Source organism: Hippoglossus hippoglossus, chromosome 22 (assembly GCF_009819705.1).
Source record: "Hippoglossus hippoglossus isolate fHipHip1 chromosome 22, fHipHip1.pri, whole genome shotgun sequence".
NCBI lineage: Eukaryota > Metazoa > Chordata > Actinopteri > Pleuronectiformes > Pleuronectidae > Hippoglossus > Hippoglossus hippoglossus.
This window is the reverse complement of record NC_047172.1, coordinates 4,278,510-4,299,069: the sequence shown is the minus strand read 5'-3', so window position 1 is coordinate 4,299,069 and position 20,560 is coordinate 4,278,510. Positions and strand designations below refer to the sequence as shown.

General features: G+C 41.7%; 3 protein-coding genes across 4 annotated transcripts; 1 reads left to right on the top strand and 2 right to left on the bottom strand.

Annotated features, from left to right (window-relative positions):
* Positions 1-2,038: 2,038 nt before the first annotated feature.
* Positions 2,039-7,937, bottom strand: rdh12 (retinol dehydrogenase 12). 2 transcript variants are annotated; one of them, XM_034575655.1, is made up of 7 exons: positions 7,785-7,937; positions 7,130-7,248; positions 6,461-6,616; positions 6,240-6,344; positions 5,298-5,507; positions 4,424-4,613; positions 2,039-3,046 (listed from the first exon to the last, which is right to left on the bottom strand). In XM_034575655.1, exons 1-7 carry the CDS (start codon positions 7,856-7,858, stop codon positions 2,944-2,946), a joined length of 957 nt encoding a protein of 318 aa, XP_034431546.1. In that variant the 5' UTR covers positions 7,859-7,937; the 3' UTR covers positions 2,039-2,943. The 2 variants fall into 2 exon arrangements, with proteins under 2 accessions (XP_034431546.1, XP_034431547.1); XM_034575656.1 differs by having other exon boundaries at positions 7,130-7,245; positions 7,785-7,929.
* An 853-nt stretch (positions 7,938-8,790) lies between these two features.
* Positions 8,791-12,600, top strand: vti1b (vesicle transport through interaction with t-SNAREs 1B). Its single transcript, XM_034575658.1, has 6 exons — positions 8,791-9,023; positions 9,165-9,223; positions 9,948-10,145; positions 11,051-11,224; positions 11,378-11,439; positions 11,718-12,600. Exons 1-6 carry the CDS (start codon positions 8,927-8,929, stop codon positions 11,809-11,811), a joined length of 684 nt encoding a protein of 227 aa, XP_034431549.1. The 5' UTR covers positions 8,791-8,926; the 3' UTR covers positions 11,812-12,600.
* A 1,334-nt stretch (positions 12,601-13,934) lies between these two features.
* On the bottom strand, positions 13,935-20,002 carry arg2 (arginase 2). The gene is made up of 8 exons (XM_034575654.1): positions 19,597-20,002; positions 19,434-19,506; positions 16,250-16,424; positions 15,689-15,848; positions 15,440-15,534; positions 15,224-15,328; positions 14,951-15,087; positions 13,935-14,827 (listed from the first exon to the last, which is right to left on the bottom strand). The coding sequence occupies exons 1-8, from the start codon at positions 19,708-19,710 to the stop codon at positions 14,637-14,639; spliced, it is 1,050 nt and encodes a 349-aa protein (XP_034431545.1). The 5' UTR covers positions 19,711-20,002; the 3' UTR covers positions 13,935-14,636.
* Between the last annotated feature and the right edge of the window lie 558 nt (positions 20,003-20,560).

The following is a 20,560-nucleotide window of genomic DNA, read 5'->3' as shown; positions in this document are numbered from 1 at the left end:
TGATCACCGTCTCTGTTTGTCCGTCTGTAACGTGAACGAATCACCAACGTGCTTTATTTATATTCTTGAAATATTTAGCTGTTATCGCTCATTTGTAGTGAACTTGAGAGGGAACGGTGTCACTGCAGTGGAGTCACAACAGACCCAGTTACACAACACAAGCATATCTTTGCAGTGAGGCAGTATTTGACAAAGGTTCGTCTCCTACCTCAATCGAAAGGGAAAATGTACTGGACTGACTGGAAAGCCTCTTGTTACGTGAAGGTCTTTCTTCTCCTCATTTCTATTTCCTCGTTGCGTCTGTGGTTGCTTATGGTTTTTTTTTATTCAGGCGTTAAAAAAGAAAGTGTAATCTGCCAAGAACGGTACATGTGAAAAATGAAGTCCTGTTTTTTGTAATCCTGATGAGGCCGTTTACCTGTTTTACATTGTACAGCACCTTTTCTGTCCAGCTTTCAGCAAACGTTCCCTTTTAACAAGGGAAGTCAAACAGTATTTAAGGGCATCTAAAGAGTTTTAGGTTGGATACACAAAGGGACCGATTTATAGATCAGGTTTAATTCATCATCCATAGAATCAACTCTGTCGTGATTCGTCCCGTCTCTGGATGGATGGTTTGTACGTCTCCTCCTGTGTCATCGTGTGTTTTGGTTGTGATTACTCAGAGTTGTTGCTCATTTTAAATTTGGGCTTTGTTCTCATGGGAAACACAAGTCGTAATAATTAACTTACACAGATAATGAGTCGTATAACGTTGCTAAAAAAGGGATCTAACCGTGCTCACGTGATGTCTGTTGATGTGTTTTGTTGTTTCTCCTGTTTTTCCACAAAACCTTGAAAACGGGAAAGTTTAGTGCAAACGTAGTGACGCCATGAATCTTCTCTTTTAATTCACTCACACGACAATCACCCATATCGCTGAAGCTGCCTTGTTGAGAATGTTTATTTCCGAGCTGTTCTGATCTCACGGTCAGGAAGTACGCCTTCATTTCAGAGGAGATACTGGGTTCTCTCTCTCTCTGCCTCCAGTCCCTGTGCTGCACTGGTCTGAAGACTGACGCCCACAGCTCTCCCTGTGATGGCGAGTGATGCTGGGCGAGAGGTAGAAAGAAACCAGTTCAGACTTTTTGAGATGTACGCGTACGACATTCTTGCACTTCGACTGTTGTCTCATCACTGCCGCACTTTATATTAGTGAGTTTTAAAAAAAAATGAACTTCTTTTGGGGGAAAAAATCAAAATACTGAATAAAGTAACTGCTTCACTGATGCAGGAAGTCGTGATTTTGAAATGTACTGGATTTTGCCATCCATTGTAAAATATAAAAAATGAAACAATAAAAAGACATGTAATAAAAACTATGAGCGTGATGCTTCCTGGCTTCTTAAAATTTTAAGAAAAGTAAATCATTTGGGAAATGTGCTTATTTGCTTTATTACAGTAGTTAGATGAGAAGAACTTGTACCACTTTTTAGTTCCCGTTTGTTTGATCAACACCAAGCTAATGCTAACTTAACGTAAAGACTGAGTTTTCCAAATCTTTTAACTTAACTCTTGAAATAAAGGGAATAAAAGTATTTCCCAAAATGTTTAACTTTTCTTTAATATTTTCGTTGAGACTCTTTACACTTCTCTTCTATGCTGATGATTCAACTCCATCGGTTAGAGAACTCCTCCTCCTCTTTCCGGACGGCGTTTAGATGAAGATTTCAAAGGATTGACACAGCAGCCTTTATAGCAATATTTCTGTTTATTTACATCAAATGTAAACATTCAACTCTTAACATGAATGTACGTGTAGTAAAAGGCATATTTCACTTGTATAAAACACAGAATGTAAACTCTTGGCAACCTTGTGTGTGAATGCTGAGAAGGAAACATGAGGAGGGAGGGAAATCTTTACAAATGCAAAAACGGTTCCTCCGGGAATGTGCAGTTTTTGGCAATGACAATGGAAAAACAACTCTGTAAATATTGCAGTGTCATGATTCTAAATCTCGGTTCAAATAGAAAAAAGCTTTCTTATAACCTACATGTCCTACGATTATCACAAAATACATTTATGCAATTCAAGCAGTAGTCGTGGGTCAGACTGACGCTGATCTCCAATGGTTTACTAATTACATATTTTTTTAAGTCGACCTGGAAACACCGTAAGAAACCCTGCAATTGTTTAGAAATGCTGGCACGAAAGTGAAGCAATTTAGCTGCAATTTCTGAACTCTTTCAAAACACGCGACTTCCGATAAAGATGCTGGTCTTGAACCCTGGCTTGACCCTTCACAGTAGCCCACAAGCATTACAATACGTCAAGTTTTTTTTTTTTTGCCTGCACGGTCGTCGCATTGTGTCACAAAAAATATATCGGGTCAACGAGTTATTCGTGATTACGTGACAGTACCGTCGAATGGTTTTGTACAGCATCAACATTTTCAAGTTTCATCATATTGTAATTACTTAGTTATTTCACAAAAAAAAGCAACTTACAGTAGCTCTTACAGTTACCTGACTGCCTATTAGGTAAGAATCATCAAAGTTCAGAACATCAAAACCATAATTAAACAAATGAAATGACTGATGGCAGAAAGGATGAGAAGTCCTTATTGAACCGAGGCCGGCTCCACATGTACACAGGTATTTAGTAAAATGGTGGGGGGGGGGGGGTTTAATATATAAATCTATGTCCCCATGAAAATGCAAAAAACACGTGGTCGTACCAAACCAACAGGCGGTGCTATAACCCCAACTGGTTCCGGCAGGCGAACGACAATGACATCACACTGAAAACTGAGTTACTGAACATCTTCAACCTGGGAGGAGTTTTAAAAAGGTTCAGTTTTCAGTGACCTCAAACCTCAGTGTGAACGAAACACTTGATTTGAAAAGAAAATACCCATGTACGTGTGAACGAGGCCCCGAAAGAGACGAAGGTTAAAAGTTCAATCAGTCCCACTCGATAGCGAGAAGCTCACAGCTGATGTCCCACAGTCTCCTCGCCGTCTCCTCACTTCTTCCCTGTGGGGCGACAAAGGCAGGGGCGCAGTCGCTGAAAGGAAAGACGGGGGGGAAGGATCATTATGTAAAGGCTTATGATAATGTGAGTCATCCCCCCGAGGAGCAGGGACCTAATTTGTCTTTCACCTTATGTGTGGTGGCAAGAATAAAGGGGGGGGGGGGACTTTAAAATGAGGCAATGGGAGGATCTCTACTGACTTTCCAGTATCATCACATCCTGTGGCCACTTATGATCAAGCCTAACTTCTATATTGACAATTTTAAAATGGCTCTCGTTTCCTGAATATACTTTTTGTTTTTTAAAGTTTTAATTGAACCGATTTATCTAATAGGAATTTATCATTTTATCAAGATAGCAGGATGCTGATGTTATTGATCCATGGATTAGCATTAAATTTGGAATGGACATTCATGGTCCCCAGAGGATAATTCCTTATTAATTTGGTGATCCCGACTTTTTCCACAGCGCCACTGTAAGGGAAATGTAACATTTTGACCACAATATGATCATGTTAATTTCCCCTTTGATTGATCATGATTGAATCTCATACAATGTAACCTTGATCATGCTGTATCCTGTACAACTGAATGAATCTTGGCCTGATTGCTTTAACTAAAGCATTGTTGCCTTGATGTCATCAGAAGATCCTGACCTTTGACTTTGTAACAAACCCAACCAGAGTGGGAGAGATGAGCCAAATGTATAAAGACAAAGAACTGTTTCCCATCGGTGTGCATATTACAAACTAACCTTTGTCGTATGCACCATGCTCTGAGCATTAAATTGTGACAATACTGTAAGAGAATTGTGTCTCGTTCCTCGTTGTTAAGGTGGGATTGCAGAAATTGCCACGACAGCCACAATGGCATTTTAGTTTTTCAAGATAAACGTCCTGACAACTATTTGATGCATTGACGTGAAACTTTGGTGCAGACCTTCATGTTCTCCTCAGGATGCGATGTAAACATTTTTGTGATTCCTTTGACTTTTAAACTATTGCCGTCATCACGTCAACATTTTAGTTTATGTAGTTCTTTTATGATTTATTTAGGTTTATGATCTACCTGCCAATCTATTAATGCTAAACATTAGCAAGCTAGCGTTAACATTTAGAACATTTACCTCACAGAGCTTTGCTGCAGACTCTTAAGTCTTATTACCCCGATTAATTTGATTAATTGATTTTCTTTTATCAATTAATTAATACATTTTATTTGGTTTACAAAGTGCTTCACAGACATAAAAACATAACATACACAGAGTAGTTAAGACATTAAATTAGTTTCAGTGCAATGAAGAAATGGAAACGATGAAAATCTTGACATTAAATGAATAAAAGAGTACATTTATATGTTGATTGATAGTTTTAAAGAAAACCGAACTCTGATCCAACTGGTTGTCACCCACCTGAAGTGTTTCCCAGAGACAGAGTGCAGCTCCTCGGCCACAGCACAGTAGATGCTGGTCTGGGCTCCTTCCTGCGGGGTTTTTACAAACGTGGAGAAGAATGTCATGAATATCGTCATGAGGGTCGAGTGTCGGCTCAGGTCGGAGTTCACCGTCCCCGGGTGGACTGAGTTCACGGTCACGTTGGTGTCTGTGAGAACAACAGATCAGGTTCACGATTAGAGCCCGAGCGATGTGGGGTCTTAGGGCCAATAGTGACATTAGGGATTAAAACATCCAATAATGATAATCAGGCCAATATATATATATACTGTACATATTTTAAAAATGGCAAAGATTCCTCAGATGCTGTTTTCAAACCCTTATGACAAAGAAATGTAATTGAGGCTTGAAATCGTACAGTTTAACCTTAAACTTTACATGAATAACTCTAATAAAAAGAAAACACATTTCTTTGACATAATTTAACAAAACTGCTCTCGTCACAATGAGAGATTTCGTTGGTTTCTCATCTGCAGTGTCACGTTAAATACTTAAAGGAGCTGTAAATAAAATAGTCTTTAAATTATTTATAAATTCACTTCTCACTGTATCCAGCACATTAGCTTCCAACATGCTCACAGGCATGGTTGGCATTCGTATAGTGTAATTTAGAAAGAATGATATTTCAGTGTACTACCTGGTCAAAGGGTTAGTAAAGACCGTTTGGACCATTTGTTGTCGGTCTACATTTTGTTTTCATCTCTTCCCTCCTCTTCCTCATCATCACACAAAGCATCACTAACCCTCTGCTACTACATTTGCCAGAGAACAGCCCATCTGTGCGTTCTCCCATGTTTTGTGTGTGTGTGTGTGTGTGTATTTGTTTGTGTACCTTTGAGTCTACGAGCCAACTCTCTGGTAAACAGCACATTTGCCAGTTTGCTCTGGCAGTACGCTAATCCACTGTTGTAGCTGCCCTGGCTGTGAAGGTCGTGGAAGCGGACCCAGCCGAAGTTGTGTGCCAGAGAGGAGACCACGATGATTCGGGCCGGCCCGCTGCGCTTGAGCAGCCCGATCAGGAGCGACGTCAACAGGAAGTGACCTGTCGGAGGAAAGACAGACGTACGCTGAGCAGGGTGAACACTCTTTACTCTGATCCTGGGCATTTATTAAGTTTTCATGTCAGTCGATATCGATAAATGTCACATTATTATTTCTTGTCAGTGTAAAGACAGATTTTTGCTCCTGAGTTTCAAACTCTTATGTCCAGAGGATGACAAACAATTACGTGTGAAACTCCATCACTGTGTTTAAAAAATGCACAAGAAATATATCCCTATCTATATTGAACCATTGTTATACAGCTATTGATGGAAATTATAATAATCACAAATATAGTTTTACTGCCCAGCCCTGATACAAACTTAATTTAATCAGCTAATCTTAATTTACATGTACATTAAAACCATTTTAGTTCTGAAATATGAGTTTTTCTCTGTGTCGAAGATGATTTCAACTTATACTTTCTTGTCGAACATGGCATCAGACGTACGTGAGGGAGAATAACAACAATGGAAATAACATGAATTCACTGTATTTGTTAATATTGATGTCCTCTCAAGGTGGATCTGTTATTATCATGCACATATTACAAAATTAAACTATTGAGCAGAACTTTTCAAAGACTGCGTTGCCTTTCCAGTTGTGCATGAAATGTGCAGAATGATTTATTTCCATTGGATGAATCCGATCAATCAGTTTATCTGTGAGATTTTCAGTCTTGTTTAAGGTTTGAATGATTCGTGGGTTCCAGTAAACTTCCGTGAGTTCTTACCCAAGTGATTGACTCCGATGTGCATCTCAAAGCCATCAATGGTTTTGGTGTAAGGACACATCATCACGCCGGCATTGTTGATGAGGATGTGAAGACGATTCACCTCTGAGTAAAGAGAACATCACATAAAAGAAACATGGCCGCTGTTATACCTGTTAAATAACAACACTCTGGAGCTTTGTAGGAGGATGTGAGTATTAAAACCGCCTCTGTGTGGTCACCTCTGAGGAATTCCTGTGCGAAGGCACGTATAGAGCAGGTATCTGCCAAATCCAGCTCTCGAACCTCCACATCTGCATCGGGGTACGCGGCTCGTATGCTGGCCGCAGCCTCCTCGCCCTTTTCCACGTCTCGGCACGCCATGATCACCCGAGCCCCTGCCATGTGAACAAATCATTTTGTAAACTGTGAACGAGACACAAACTACATTCACACTAGTCAGGAAAGGGCCTGTTATTTTTGGATCCGGATCAGGGGATGGAACTTTTTTATTTAACATTGTGAGAAAAGACGTTTCACAACAGTTTTGTTGATTTCTGAGGGACATTATTCATAATCTTGATGAATAAGATCATTCATATTTAGAGGAATGATTAATGTGTGTAATTTGGTGCAGCGTGATTGAATTTAACGGTACTGTGTGAGTGTCATTCCAGTTCTTTTATATTTCTACTGTAAGAACTAGACGGCCGTGTGTAGGATTGTTCGGCCCTGTGCTGATTTATTGTCATAAATCCTGATTTAATAAAGTATTTATTCTTCATAGCATCAGTACATTAACCTTACAGCCTCCCCCTGTATGAGACCACAGTTTGGTCTTGTAAGTGGTAATAAGTTGGTGTTGTACTGAATTTAAATCCTGTATTTGAGGGTAAAAACCAAAAGGTCACCTCTCATCACCAGATCCCGTGCGGTCTCCCTCCCAATCCCCGTGTTGGCTCCAGTGATGAGGACCGTCTTCCCATCCAGACGAGCCGGGGACCTGCACACTCCTCCTGCTGCATAACTTCTGTTGATGCACATCACAGATTAACACTCAGATCTCTGTCCTGCACCAGAGCAGACAGTCCCTCCCGCAGCCATAAACCCCTTTGTCCCCATTGGAGTTGGGACATATGGACCCATGGCTCAATGATTCACAGAGAAACTTGGGATGAGGCCACTGCCGAGCGTCAAAGTCGTGCGGCCCTCGCCACTGAGCAGGGAGGCGAAGCAGCCAATGGGAAAGCAGAGGAGCACACCTACTACCCCACGCTCGGGCTCCTGATTGGCCCAGCTCAGGTGGAAGACACCCGGTTCATCCGGCTGCAAAAAAACTCCCACAGCTCCATCATCCTTTCTGTTGCATTGATTCCCTGCTCAGGACAATACATCAGCATCGAGTAGAGGATTTGGAAATAACCCCTTAAATATGACATATGACGCACAGTGCTTTTATAACGGAAACGCATCCTTAGATATAATAACAGTGCAATGTTCTGTCCTGTCAACCAAACCACAATCCAGCCCTGACTGGGTTACGTGAGTGCATTGGTCGCCGCTCACCTTATGTGTGATGCGAACAACAGCACCAGCAACGTCACCGCTCCGAGTCCAGCGACTATCGCAAAAAACCACATGATGCAGCGGATCCTCTGCTCGTCTGTGGTTCCGAGGCTGAGAGAGAAGCTGCAGCTGAGGAGGAGGAAACAAGCAAACAGCTGATGTCAAAGGCAGAGAGAGGGGGGGGGGGGGGCGTGCACACATACCGCCAGGGGCATCATGGGATTGTAGTTTTTATAGCCTGGGTAGAAGGTGACACACAGGCTGGTTTCATTCCATTACATTAGGATTACAAACTATTTATGTTGGCATGTTGTGTTGACTTTTAATGTGGCAACTTATGTTAGTATTTTATCATATTATATGTTGTTTAATTAGAGGGAAGTGCAATATTTTTTATAATAAAGAAGATTTTTTTTTACATTTTAATTGATTATGTGTCTCCAGAGGCTTAATCTGAAATTATGATACATATACACAGGAACACATAACCATATCATGAGAAAAGAAAAAGCAATAATCACAATAAACAAATATAAATATGCTACATTTTAAAAGGTGCATTATATCTCAAGGGGAACACAAAATTAGTTTACATACTAAACATTTTAAAATTCTAATTAATTGAATTTAAAAATAGTATAAAAATATATTATGAATTAGATTTTTTGTAATTACAATTTCATTCAAATCTAATTCAAAACTTAAATTCAAAACCCAATTCAAAACATGTATAATAAAATGAATAATCAATATTAATACAGTTTTGTCTCCTAGTTATGTTTGAAAACTACATTTTCCACAAAGCTCCTGTGACCGCCTGTCTACGTAGCGCCTGATTAGAATTGTCATCGGGTGGTTTTTGAGTTCCCTTCACTCAGATCTGTTATTATTTTGTAAGTTGTGTAAGTTAAATCTTGTCTTATTCATTTCTAAGTATTATTTTCACCAGGATATTATTAAAAACCTTGTTATTATTGTTGATTTCCGGTCAGGCGCGGGAGGCTGTCAGTCACGAGGTCCATCCTGCGGAAGAGTCGATGAGATCTGATTATTAGATCGAGTCAGTGGCGTCTTGATCGTTATTCGCGTTTTGTCTGACAGAAGAAATAACAACCGACCACACGTCGACCAGTCGATTCGAGATGTCGTCGGAGGAGTTCGAGAAGTTGCACGAAATCTTCAGCTCGATGTTCGAGGAGCTGAAGCTGATTCCAGACCGAGCTGCGATGAGCCAGGGAGGTAAACACACCGCTGCTGTGTTCATGTTGACGTCAGCTGACCAGCTAACTAACCAGCTAACTAACTAACTTACAACACAACCAGTTCTCCTGATGATGAGTTATTTACTGTACTAAGTTAAAGCTTGTGTTGTTTCCGCAGAGGAGAGGAAGAGGTTGGTGAGAACCTTCGATGAGAGAAATGGGGAAGCTGAAGAAGTGGTGAGCTGCTCTGACCTTGTTTATTCTTCTGGACGTGTACTTTCACTTTTTAATTCTAGTGTTGTTTGTTATTGATGAACTTGTTTAGTTTTTAAAAACCTTCCCTCAGTTTGTGATTTAGAAACACTGTGATTAGAGTTGACAGAGATGAGCTGGAACTTTATTGTACATCAACAATCTGTAACATTCTACTCACACACACACACACACACACACAACATCAACATCAACAACAACAACAACAGCAACTGTGTAATATATAGTATTCAGCCCTCAGTGTTAGGGAGTCAAATATTTCCTCTATTCATATATCGGGGAGTAAAACATAAAATGATTCCCAAAATGTCGTTATCGAACCCTCACTGCAAAGGAAATGTAACTGAGACTTGCTATTTTACGGTTTAATCAAAAACTGTCTACTATAACTATTAAAAAAGTAAGTAAGTACATATTGAGCTTATATTAAGATATTTATTAAATGAAACATACGCATTCATTTGCATCTTTTTGGTTTTGTTCATTGTGTATAGTAAACATTTTCATACTGGTAAAATTGTTATAATTTTTTATTACATATACGTTATAATTAATATCAATTACTTGTTTAACTGCTTTATTTTGCTACTATGGAGCTTCCTTGCAAATATTTTTCCCACCATAATACTTTGAGAACCAGTGGACGTTGACCATAACAGAGAAAGGTCCTGTGCTTATCTGTCTGCAGTTACAAGGAATGGAGGAGGAGCTGCGCGGCGCCCCGTCTTCTTATCGAAACGGAATGGCTACGAAGCTGCGCCTGTACCGCCGGGATCTGGGCAAACTGCAGAGGGACATGAAGAACTCTGCTCCCAGCTTTGGCTCCTCGTCCCAGCCAGTGGGAGGAAGTCATCACGGCATCTACTCATCAGAGAATCAGCAGAGTGTGAGTGTGAGGCTGTTTGAGCATTTCACCACGAGAGGGACAGACCCAGGACACCTTACATGTCTGTGTGACTGTTTGCAGTATGGATATTTGAATCAGAATCCGGCAGATGTTGAAGGACCTCAGTCTCAGTGTTCTTAGCCCAGTGCAGCTTCCTCCTGTAGCTGTCCTTTGCCTCCTTGATCTTGATTTTCAGGTTCCTCTGAATAGTCCTCACTTCCTCCCTGTTGTCATCTCTGAAAGTCCTCTTCTTCTCATTAAGGATGGCTTTGATGTCTTTTGTTACCCATGTAAATGGGTAACAAAAGACATCAAAGCCTCCTCACCGATCCTTTTCCTCTGCAACCCCGGTGTGTTTTTCTGGAAAGTTCAGCGGGGATGCCGCTTTCCCAGTCGCCAAGCCGGCCGGCTTCAGCATCATCAGCTGATCCCTGGAGTAAACAATGTGGTGTTGCTGAGCAACGGTCGAGTGGCAGAACTAAACGAGTAGTTCCACCGTGAAAAAACAGAACAAAACTCTCCACACAAACATGTTTGGAGAGGACGCAGCTTTAATAAGTTACTTACAAAAGAAAAATCTAATATGTCAAAGGAAAAAGGAAAATATATGAAATATAACACCATGGGAATGTAAATTTACAAACAGACATTTTCAGTGTCTTTCAAAACGACCTTTAAAAGCTGTGTGTTGAGGAAATTAAGAAAATAATACAGATGTTTATGTAGAGGTATGTGATGACAAGAGAAAGTTTGCACACAGAGATCAACATTTTACTGTGGAATAACTCCCCATATGTACTAGTTGATATCTAAGGGAGTGAACGTTTATTTCCTCCTGTAAATATGTTTTGTTCAGCATCATTTATCCTGTGATGCTCTGTCCCTTCTCACCCCACTGAATGCAGACTCACCTGCAGTCCCAGAGAACCCTGCTCCTCCAGGGCACAGACTCTCTGAACAACGCTAGTCAGAGCATTGAACGCAGCCAACGCATCGCTGCAGAGACGGAGCACATCGGTACCGACATCATCGAGGAGCTGGGGGAGCAGCGCGAGCAGCTGGACCGCACCAGGAGCAGAGTGAGAATCAGCACGTGATTAAAATGCTATTTCGATTTGAATATGTCCAGTTACCATGCTTTGGGTTGGTATAATTTAGTCTAGTTGTGGTCAGTCTTAAGAGAAGCATATGATGTAATCTGTTTTTTAAATCTCTTCTGTCTTTTTGTGTAGTTGGTGACCACTGGAGAGAACCTCAGTCAAAGTCGAAAGATCCTTCGTGCCATGTCTCGGCGGTGAGTGTTGTCCTAGAGGAGGTTATACATTTAATTTATATTATTACATTCAATTTGATCAAATAAGTGAATGAATGCTCAACTTATAAACAAGTAAAATGAAGATTCTTCTCTTCAGTCAATACACAAATTGAGCTCATTTATTGAACTAATTTCTAATCCACAGAGATGATATTAGTTACAATAAACTCATTAAATAAAATCTTCCTTGTGAATGATTGTGGAATAATGACCAGAGCCTCCGCTTATGTGTGATTCATTTTCTTTCCGTCTTGTAGGCTGATGACAAACAAGTTGCTGTTAAGTGTGATCATTCTAATGGAGCTGGCGATCCTGGGCGCTGTGATTTACCTGAAGTTCTTCCGAAAATAAACTTCCCAAACTCAGAAGAGTCTCAAGCTCTTGATCCAAGAGCAAAACCCGATTCTCCGCATCTGTCTCCATCAACTGTCCAGTAGCAATAATGCTGTTCTGCTGTCTCCAGCCAACTGTTTCATATTAGTGCAAAGAAGGACAATAAGAAGACTCAGGTTGGAACTGAAGCTTCACCGAGAGAAGATTTTGTCCCTGAGCACGTGGAGTTCGTTCAACGGGAAAAACAAACCTGTCAATGGGACTAAACCTACAGGACAAAACTGTGAACTGAGATTTACACTGTTTTCTCAGACTGTTAATGCCAATGATGCCCTGTGGGAGGATTCTCTGGAACTGTGTTCTGGCTGCTGCAGATTCCAGAGAGGATCCTGGATGAGTCAGCGTTTGGTTGAATTACTGCATCATGTAAAGATTCTGTGGTTTGGTGAAAGTACTCATGAAATGACAGACGTTGCTATATCAGCTCTGTGAGTTTTTAAAAATGATCTTATTGGGATACTTTTCTATTAGTATTCTACATTATTGTATTGTTTATTATGTTTATGAATCTAAACGACAGTATGTTGATGAAATGGCACCAGCCGAGTGTATTTTCCTAGAGTTTTCATGCTCAGTATCCAGATGGTTATTTTGAGGTCATTTTCTCATGAATGTATGAGGTATGAATGTGTAAAAAATGTTAATGATGTTGTCTAATCGCTGTATAACACAAAAATCTCTTGTCAGAACCAAGCGTCTTTATTCTTTATTTGACAGTCAACACATTAAAGGTAATGTTTAACCTCATCTCGCATCGTATCTGGTATTTCCAGGGAATGCAGCCAAGCAGGCCAAAGCTTTGAAAAAACATCCACTGTGGAACTGACGTCAGAGATGAGGATGATTTCCAGGCTGAAGCCCCGGCCCAGGCCGGGTTAGTGCTGGGTAAACAGCATCTGTTACTATGGAATTAATTCTCAAATAATAGGTGATAAGGTTATTTTTAGTGATGTGTTCTTGAAGTGGCACATCTGCCACAGTGTTGTTCTTCTGCGTTAGAGATCATGCCTTGCTGCAGTAACCTCGTTGTGTGGAAGGGGGGGAGAGGACATTTAATAATTTATTTAGCTTGTATCTGAAATGTGTGTCTACATTTCCTGAAAACCTAAAACACAAGCACACCTGTTTTTCTGGCCTTAAGTTCCTTTCTTTTGTACAATGAATTACTTTTTATTAGTGCAAGTAATCATTATGAAACTACCAACGCCCCATCCTGCCATTATAAAACAACTGAAAATCAATTCATGGATCCGCCTGTTCATCTGGATTCGCTCCAATTCATTTGTTTGGGTCGTGCCCCGCCCCTCCACAAGTTGTCACGTGGGTTGTTGCAAAACGGTTCAGCTGAGTAATCTTACATAACCTTGGCGGAGGTATCAATGTGACCATTGATTCTCATAATACTGTATCTAATCCCAACATTGGCCTTGTAGTAGTGGCCTTGACGGCAGCGTTAATCAGTCCAAACAGAAATAACTCAATATCTACTGATCTGTTGCCATTACATTCTTTCCACAGTCAGTCATGGTCATTAGAGGATGACTCCAAATGACTCAGAAGAAACTTACAGTCTGACGCAAAAACTACTGTAACAAATATTCCTCTTAGCTTCAGTGGTGGATATTTTGCATTTGTTTAATGTGAGTCACTTCAACGTGATAAAGTTGCCAGTCAGCCTTGGTGGAGGTATCTGATCTCCGAGTGCTCTTCCAGTCAGATTGACGAATTCACTCGTGAATTATCTCACAAAATTCTGTCCTGATATTCCCAGAGGATAAAAACGAGTTTGGACTTTGGCGATTTTTCATCATCACTTTTTCATCATCAAAGATTGTATGATATACACTTGCAGAACTACTAATATTACTGTCACATCCCCAGTTTACTCTAATACTTTAACTGAGCTTTTACTGTTAGTGCAAATATTAACATGTTAAGTAACATGGTCCACGCTAAAGGTTGTTGACACACACACAGTGTGTGGGCTCACGGAGCCTGTTTTCTTATGTAGAAGTTAAAACATTGAAGTTTTACTGGATTCCTTAATAAAGTAAAATGAGGGAGTCAATAATACAACTGTACACATGAACCAAAAATGTCAGCACATTTATGGGAGACCAAAATATAAACTCTGTTACAAGGACAAGTCATTCAGTGGCCTCATCACGTCAAACATCGGTCACTCACTTCATTTGTGAGCAAAAAACTGATTAATCATCAGTTCATATTTATACACACAGTAAGTCTAGTACATGTACTGTACTAGTAGGTTCAATGTGTAAATACAAAAACTCTAAAGAAAATACAGTAACCACACCTGGTCCAAAAGTGCAAACACATCATTACTAGTTTTTTACTAACTGGCACAGACACAGTTTTCAGAATCCATGCTGTGGACTTCAAACTACATCTTGATTCATCATACCTCTGAGGCAGGTTCATTAACTTGTAAACCAAACACATCATAAATATGTGGCAACTTCGTCCTCGAATACTTAACTTATTACTGTACATACAAAATAAGTTAGCATTGCTGTTACAGTGAGTAGTCTTCCCATCAATAAGAGTAGTGGTTTCTAAAGGGTTAGGGTTAATAATCTATGTAAACATCTCTCACAGGTTTCATAAATCCAGACATAAATTATTTTTTAAAACACTACAATAAACAGCAAAGAGATGGGAACAAAATATTTGAGCTACTGTTAGAATCAGTCTTTTCAGTCTTGAACTGGCGGAATGCTCAGGGATGACGTTGATACAGTCCATAGCTTCACTTTACGCCCTCAGATGCGGAGCTGCTCTGTGTCGTCCTTCGCAGATGGAATCTCATCGATGGACACGTGAGCCCCTTCTCTCGTCTGTCCAAGAGACGACGCGATGACGTTGACCGCTAAAGAGGCGGTGGCCTCCACGGCTTCTCGGTTGGCCCCTAGCACGGGGTTCACCTCGACCAGGTCCATGGCTGACAGCAGGCCTGCACAGCAACACAGTCACAAGTTAGATACTAACACTAAAACCAATGGAAGTGTTTTATTGACAACATGGTGTCGTCTCTTCAAGCTGTTGCAGACATGCGTGTATTTGTATTTCTTCGTACCTGTGTTATGGATTTCCTCTGTGATGTACATTCCCTCCCTGTAGGTCAAACCTCCGTTCACTGGCGTTCCTGTGGCGGGGGCGAGAGACGGGTCGAAGGCGTCGATGTCGAAGCTCAAGTGGATCGGTCGCTGTTTTCTGTTCAAGAAGGTGAGAAAGAGAAAGTTTGAATTGATAGTTCAGACATGGACAAACTTGACTTAATCACATAAACAGTAACATACATTAAACCTTATTGAAACAGTCGTGGAATATCATCATCACTTGAACATACCTTGCCATAAGATGGTCAAAAGTCATCTCCATAACCCTTTGGATGCCCAGTCTGTCGATATCCCTCATGGTGAAGTACTGGATACCCAGGTTCTTCAGGATGTTGCTGCAATGAACACAATTCAATTCAAAAATTGAAGTTAAAACTACTCTCCCAGTGCTAAAGTGTGGGAAGTTCACATCAGCCACACACAGTAAAGTGCTGGTATCCACTTACCGCTCTCCGGGGTCCACGTCCCGCAGACCGATGTAGACCAGGTCCCTCGAGGAGAGGAACGGCTTCGCCCAAGAGAACCCTGGGATAGCTGGCATCTGTGGTGGATGGTAGAATATAGTTTAATATGGAATTTATGCAAATGTGGGGAATAAAATTATCCTCCACCATCAGAATATGTATCGGAATATGTTAGTGGTGCCGGGAGTGCATTTGAAGTGCATTTACATTTAGCTGAAGGCTTCTCCTCACCTTGTCTTGTAGTTCTTTGAGCATGAATGCCACAGGCTGGCCGTGCAGGTTTCCTGATGGAGAGGTTATGGGCGTGTTTATGTCTGCGTGAGCATCGACCCAGATGAGACACAGGTCGGGACACTGCTGGGCGTGACCGCTCACTGACCCGATAGCCAGGCTGTGAAAAGGAGAGGACAGTCTTTTAAACATCTGGTGTTTATCAGTCAAATCCAGAGCCTGAGAGTCTTTGCAGGTCGGGTTGTGGTTTTAATTTTATAGGTTTGGTTCGAGAATAGAAACGTTTAAATGTGTGTCACTGTGTGTGATGTTGGTGGCGGCTTCCACTTCCGCTTTACTAATATTTATGTGTATGCACTTTGATTATGATTTTGATAACATGAGAAACATGTTGTGGTTTGCCATCATGTGTTTCCTGGGGGTGGGGGGTTCTTTGTTTCACTGTGACACTTAAAATACTACAGAAATCACACTGCATGATTTCAGGCTCTTGGGTTTTTCATGATCTTGAGTTGCAGTACATTTAACTCTCTGTAGATCCCATAATTTGAGCTCATTTACCTGTGATCACCGCCGAGCATGACGAGGGTGTGGCCCGCTCCGATGGCTCTGCTCGCTGCTCCAGACAGCATCTTATTGGCTGCACCCACAGAGCGAGGGAACTTCACGTCCATGTAGGGTTCATCCTTCTCCAGGTGGTGGAAGCTGAGGTCTCCAAAGTCATGGACAGAGTAATCTGAGGAGCCGACAACAAGCTGCCGTTAGATGGAGACACTTTGTGCAGGGTCACTCTTTCGATGCAGTGTACAGTGACTCAGCAGGTGTTCAGCGTGTCAGCCTGTGACATGGAAGCAACCTGGCATCTGAGGCTTCTTGACAATCTCTCTAATCCTCAGGACACATCCCCGGTGTCTGATTTGAAAGAATCATTTGTATTTTGACGACTGCAGGTGCCGCTTTAGGATGAAAAGTTGCAGTCCGGTGAGGCTGAGTCATTCAAAGCAAGTGGAACATTAGTGACAGAGCACTTTCCATTTGCCCCGTTTCCCTCCCCAGCTCAGGTTTCAGTCAGTCCAGGCCACCCTGTGCATTGGCTGTTGCAGAATTTAAAGACGAGGGGGGGGGATGCCGACTGTGAAGTAAACAAGTGATGTGATCCACCATATTGAGGGTTCATCTGGCAATGTGAGCTTTGATGGCAGTGTTGCGTTACTCTGCTGATCCAAGGGGAACCAATGAGGTTCATTGCCATTCGTAGACAGGACAGGAATAGCCCTTGTCTTCTTGCAATCCTGAACATCTATTGCAAGATAATTAAAAAAGCCTATTCTATCAAAGTTTATAGCTGCTGTGTTTACTGTAGTTAAATCCCAGTGAGTGTTGCTTTGATTATATGAATGTTTCATTCAAACTGTTTCTACAAAGTGAAACCAATCATGACGGTGTGATGGTCGAGACGACGTGGTATTTAGTTCACTTTGGGTTTGGTTCAGAAGACTAAGCACATTTCAAAAAACTAAATTAAACTCAAGGTTTTTTTTTAATAGCACTTTTAATTTTGAAGTAATATTGAATTTCAGTTATGTTACTATTTTGTATTCTAGCTTAATATTTCAAAAAGCAAGGGGGTCGTTGTCATCGTTATGATCGTCCCTATAATAAATCAGGGGCGACCTGCTGGTTAAATGGTTAGAACACATACCACGTGGGAACTAATACCCTAAGAAGAGACTCCCTGGTTCGACCCCTGGCCAGTTGGACCATTTCCCTCATTTCCTCACGTTTCCACTCTCCCTGGCCACACTGAGTGTTGATAATAATATGGCAGATTTGTGTATTTTTGATTTAGTATCACCATGAAGCTGCGGCAAATAATTTAAACACAAATTAAGTTTTAAAGCACATTACTCATGGTTCTTTCAAAACAAGCCATGGATTCACACCCATCTGCCGCTAACCCGTCTATAACATAAAAAATGTCTTTCATGTCTTTATTGTATTCTAGACCAAGATTTAACAACAAGATTTGAGCCTTTAACATATCTAATGCTGCTAAACTGCAGTGACATAACTAACTACTGCATGCAGTTGTGACAGTGTCAGTTTCGGAGAACAAAGTGATGAGGGGGGCGGGGGGGCTGAGCTTGTTGCACAACAGCTTGTGTTTACAGCTGATAACAGATTACCTGGCACATTCTCTGCCTCTCTGGGTCTGTTTAATTGGCTCCAACAGGTACTAATGGCCTTAAATGTCACACACCTGAATTATCCATCGCATGGTCACACAGCTCATGTCACTAACAACCACTGATCTCTCTGTTAGATTCACATGGGAACTAAGAGTCCATGGGACTCTGTGTTCATGTGAACTGAGGTATCATGATAATAGGCTTATATCTGTGGTGTATTTATAGAAACATTATCATATGTATGGTATCCCAGTTCAAATATTCTGCAGTCAACACAGTCTTGAAACCTTTGGAATAACTATAATTTTTAAATGATTATATAAAGTACAGTTTAACTGGTTTGAACAGATGTTTGTTTATGATATTTTCATAAATTATAAATTATTCTCGTTTGGTCTTGTTCAGTGTTTATTCTGATATGTTATGCAACACACTTTGTAACCTGAGTGATATAACACAGTAATGATCTTAATGAATAAAAACAGAATAACTGTCATGTAATTACTGCACATTATAAAGCAGATCATGAGATGAAGCCCTGTTGACTTGGACTGAATGTATTTAGTGTGAGCTATGGCAGCGCATTAATCTGTAGCGTCCTTGGTGCTCATAGAGGACTTAACTGTGTCTAGACCACAAATAGACTTTAAGCACCCTAGGCCTGACGTTATAGTGACCTGATCATTCTCAGTGGTATATTTAAATCCCCCCTACAGCATAACTCCTGTCCTAGCTGTGGGACCTTTCTAATTCCAAGCACAATGCGAACTCGGTGACCTAACCTCGCTGGAATAAAGGGAGGATTCTTTCCGCTCGAGGCGTCCTCTTACATCTGCAGAGCAGCAGCAGCGGCTCTTCCCCTTTTGTCCGCAGAACAATAACGCCACGATAAAGAAAAAGGGGGCGGAGCGTGGTTACAGTGCAGTTGAGTGAGTCTGCAGTGACGCCAGTGGAAACAATCCTCCTCTCAGAGCACGTTGAGCTGGGAGCCAGTGACAAAACCAGACATGTGGCACCACGAATAACGAGAGATGACAAATCAGCATGACTTCTACCACAGTGTCCTGTGGTAATAGGTCATGTGAACCTGTGCGAGGACCTTTATCCCCTGTGTCGTAAGACTGGAATCTCTTTTGGTCTTTGCTCAACCATTTCTTCACCATTATCACATTTCAACAGGGATTTCCATCATTATGTAATTTCACTGATGGAATTCGTGCACTGCGCCTGTTTGGCCGTTATTCTGCTGCCACACTACTTTGTAACGTCCACATGGAAGTGAAACCGGATGATGGTGATTCAGCCTTTTTAAACTAGGTCGTTAACAGTGGTAAGTGCAGTATATTTGAAGAACCAAAACGTATAGATGATGTGGATTTAACCTATTTAAACTATGTATTTAACAGTGGTAAGTACAGTATATTTAAGGAACCAGAAAAGATCCTGTTCCGGTTCTCACGTCAGGTGTCTCCCGGTGATTTGAAGCACCGACTGAAGAACCGGAGGCTCTGAATAACAGCCTCGGTTACATAACGAGCCCCCTTCCCCTCACCTACCCAGCCCGGACAGCCTCTCGATGAGCCCCGCATCTCTGATGACTTTGGGTCCGTGCTCCACTCCTCTCCTTTTCTGTCGGACACAAAACAACCCACGAGGAAGCTGAGTGACCGATTAACGTTTTAAAAATCTACGTTAACTTCTCACCGAGCTTTTTCTTACCTGTCCTCTGGAAAACGGGGCCCCGAGCACCGCCACGGACTGAGCCCGGCTTTGTGTGCAGCAGTGGCCGAGTTGAGTCCTGAGAAAACGGTGTACATGTCCCCTGAAAGCCATCTTCCTCCGCGGGATGTGACGAGAGAAAATGCGCAGACAGCCTCCAGACAGCGCAGCGGAAAGAGTCTGATGAAAGCGCGCCGGGACGTTGCGCTCTCTGTCGGATGCTGGGGGCCGGGTCTTAAGCCTCCTCCGTCCGCTGAATATTCATGAGCTGCCGGGGCGGAGGGACCGGGTCACCGCTACCGGGAGTCACCGCCGGGTTCTTCCGCACTTAACGCAACTTTAACACGCACACTGCGCTGAAATAATCCGCCGCGATGCGAGTTTACACCGCGTTTTTCAACTAGAACGTCCTGTTCCTCGTTTAGCTGTGACGTCAGAGCCCACGACACACCTTCGCGCCAGCCAATGGGAGGCGGCGCAGGAAGTGGGTTCGTCCGGTGGGCGTGGCCTGCCCGGTAAGGACGTTTCCCCACGTGTTTGTTGTGAATCGCCTTTTTTTTTTTTTACCGCAGAGTCTCGTCGAGGTGGAAATTTCCAGAGACGCAGCGGAGCGGGGGCTGATCTGCTTGTTTACATTAAAGCGTTGGTCCTGATTGTGCGTCCACACGAGTCCAGGAGCCAAAAACAGATCAGGTTTCAGGTCAGGCCCTTTTCCAGTGCCCACATCTTTCCACCTATTTCTGCAGGAACAGGTGTCAGCTCCCAGTACAAACTACAGCTTACATGTGTAAAAGTTCAAATCCTATGCTTTCTTAATGCCTATGTTTATCTTTATTTTGATTTTAGATTTTTTTTATATCTCTAGCTTTATATTTCAAGTTTTATTCTTTTCACCTTACATCTGCTGTACCACAATTTCACAGGCTATGTTAGTCTAACGCACAACTTATAGCTACAGTGATTT

What these genes read in the sequence shown, in the direction of transcription:
- rdh12 (XM_034575655.1), bottom strand. Translation starts at nt 7,858, where the DNA reads ATGTGGTTTTTTGCGATAGTCGCTGGACTCGGAGCGGTGACGTTGCTG. An exon ending in TTGTTCGCATCACACATAAG is followed by an intron (nt 7,249 to 7,784) that starts GTGAGCGGCGAC and finishes GTGCATCAACAG; the next exon opens with AAGTTATGCAGCAGGAGGAG. An exon ending in CGCACAGGAATTCCTCAGAG is followed by an intron (nt 6,345 to 6,460) that starts GTGACCACACAG and finishes CTCTTTACTCAG; the next exon opens with AGGTGAATCGTCTTCACATC.
- vti1b (XM_034575658.1), top strand. Translation starts at nt 8,927, where the DNA reads ATGTCGTCGGAGGAGTTCGAGAAGTTGCACGAAATCTTCAGCTCGATG. An exon ending in ATGGGGAAGCTGAAGAAGTG is followed by an intron (nt 9,224 to 9,947) that starts GTGAGCTGCTCT and finishes ATCTGTCTGCAG; the next exon opens with TTACAAGGAATGGAGGAGGA. An exon ending in CTTCGTGCCATGTCTCGGCG is followed by an intron (nt 11,440 to 11,717) that starts GTGAGTGTTGTC and finishes TCCGTCTTGTAG; the next exon opens with GCTGATGACAAACAAGTTGC.
- arg2 (XM_034575654.1), bottom strand. Translation starts at nt 19,710, where the DNA reads ATGGCTTTCAGGGGACATGTACACCGTTTTCTCAGGACTCAACTCGGC. An exon ending in ATGCTCGGCGGTGATCACAG is followed by an intron (nt 15,849 to 16,249) that starts GTAAATGAGCTC and finishes TCCTTTTCACAG; the next exon opens with CCTGGCTATCGGGTCAGTGA. An exon ending in AGAGGAAATCCATAACACAG is followed by an intron (nt 14,828 to 14,950) that starts GTACGAAGAAAT and finishes GTTGCTGTGCAG; the next exon opens with GCCTGCTGTCAGCCATGGAC.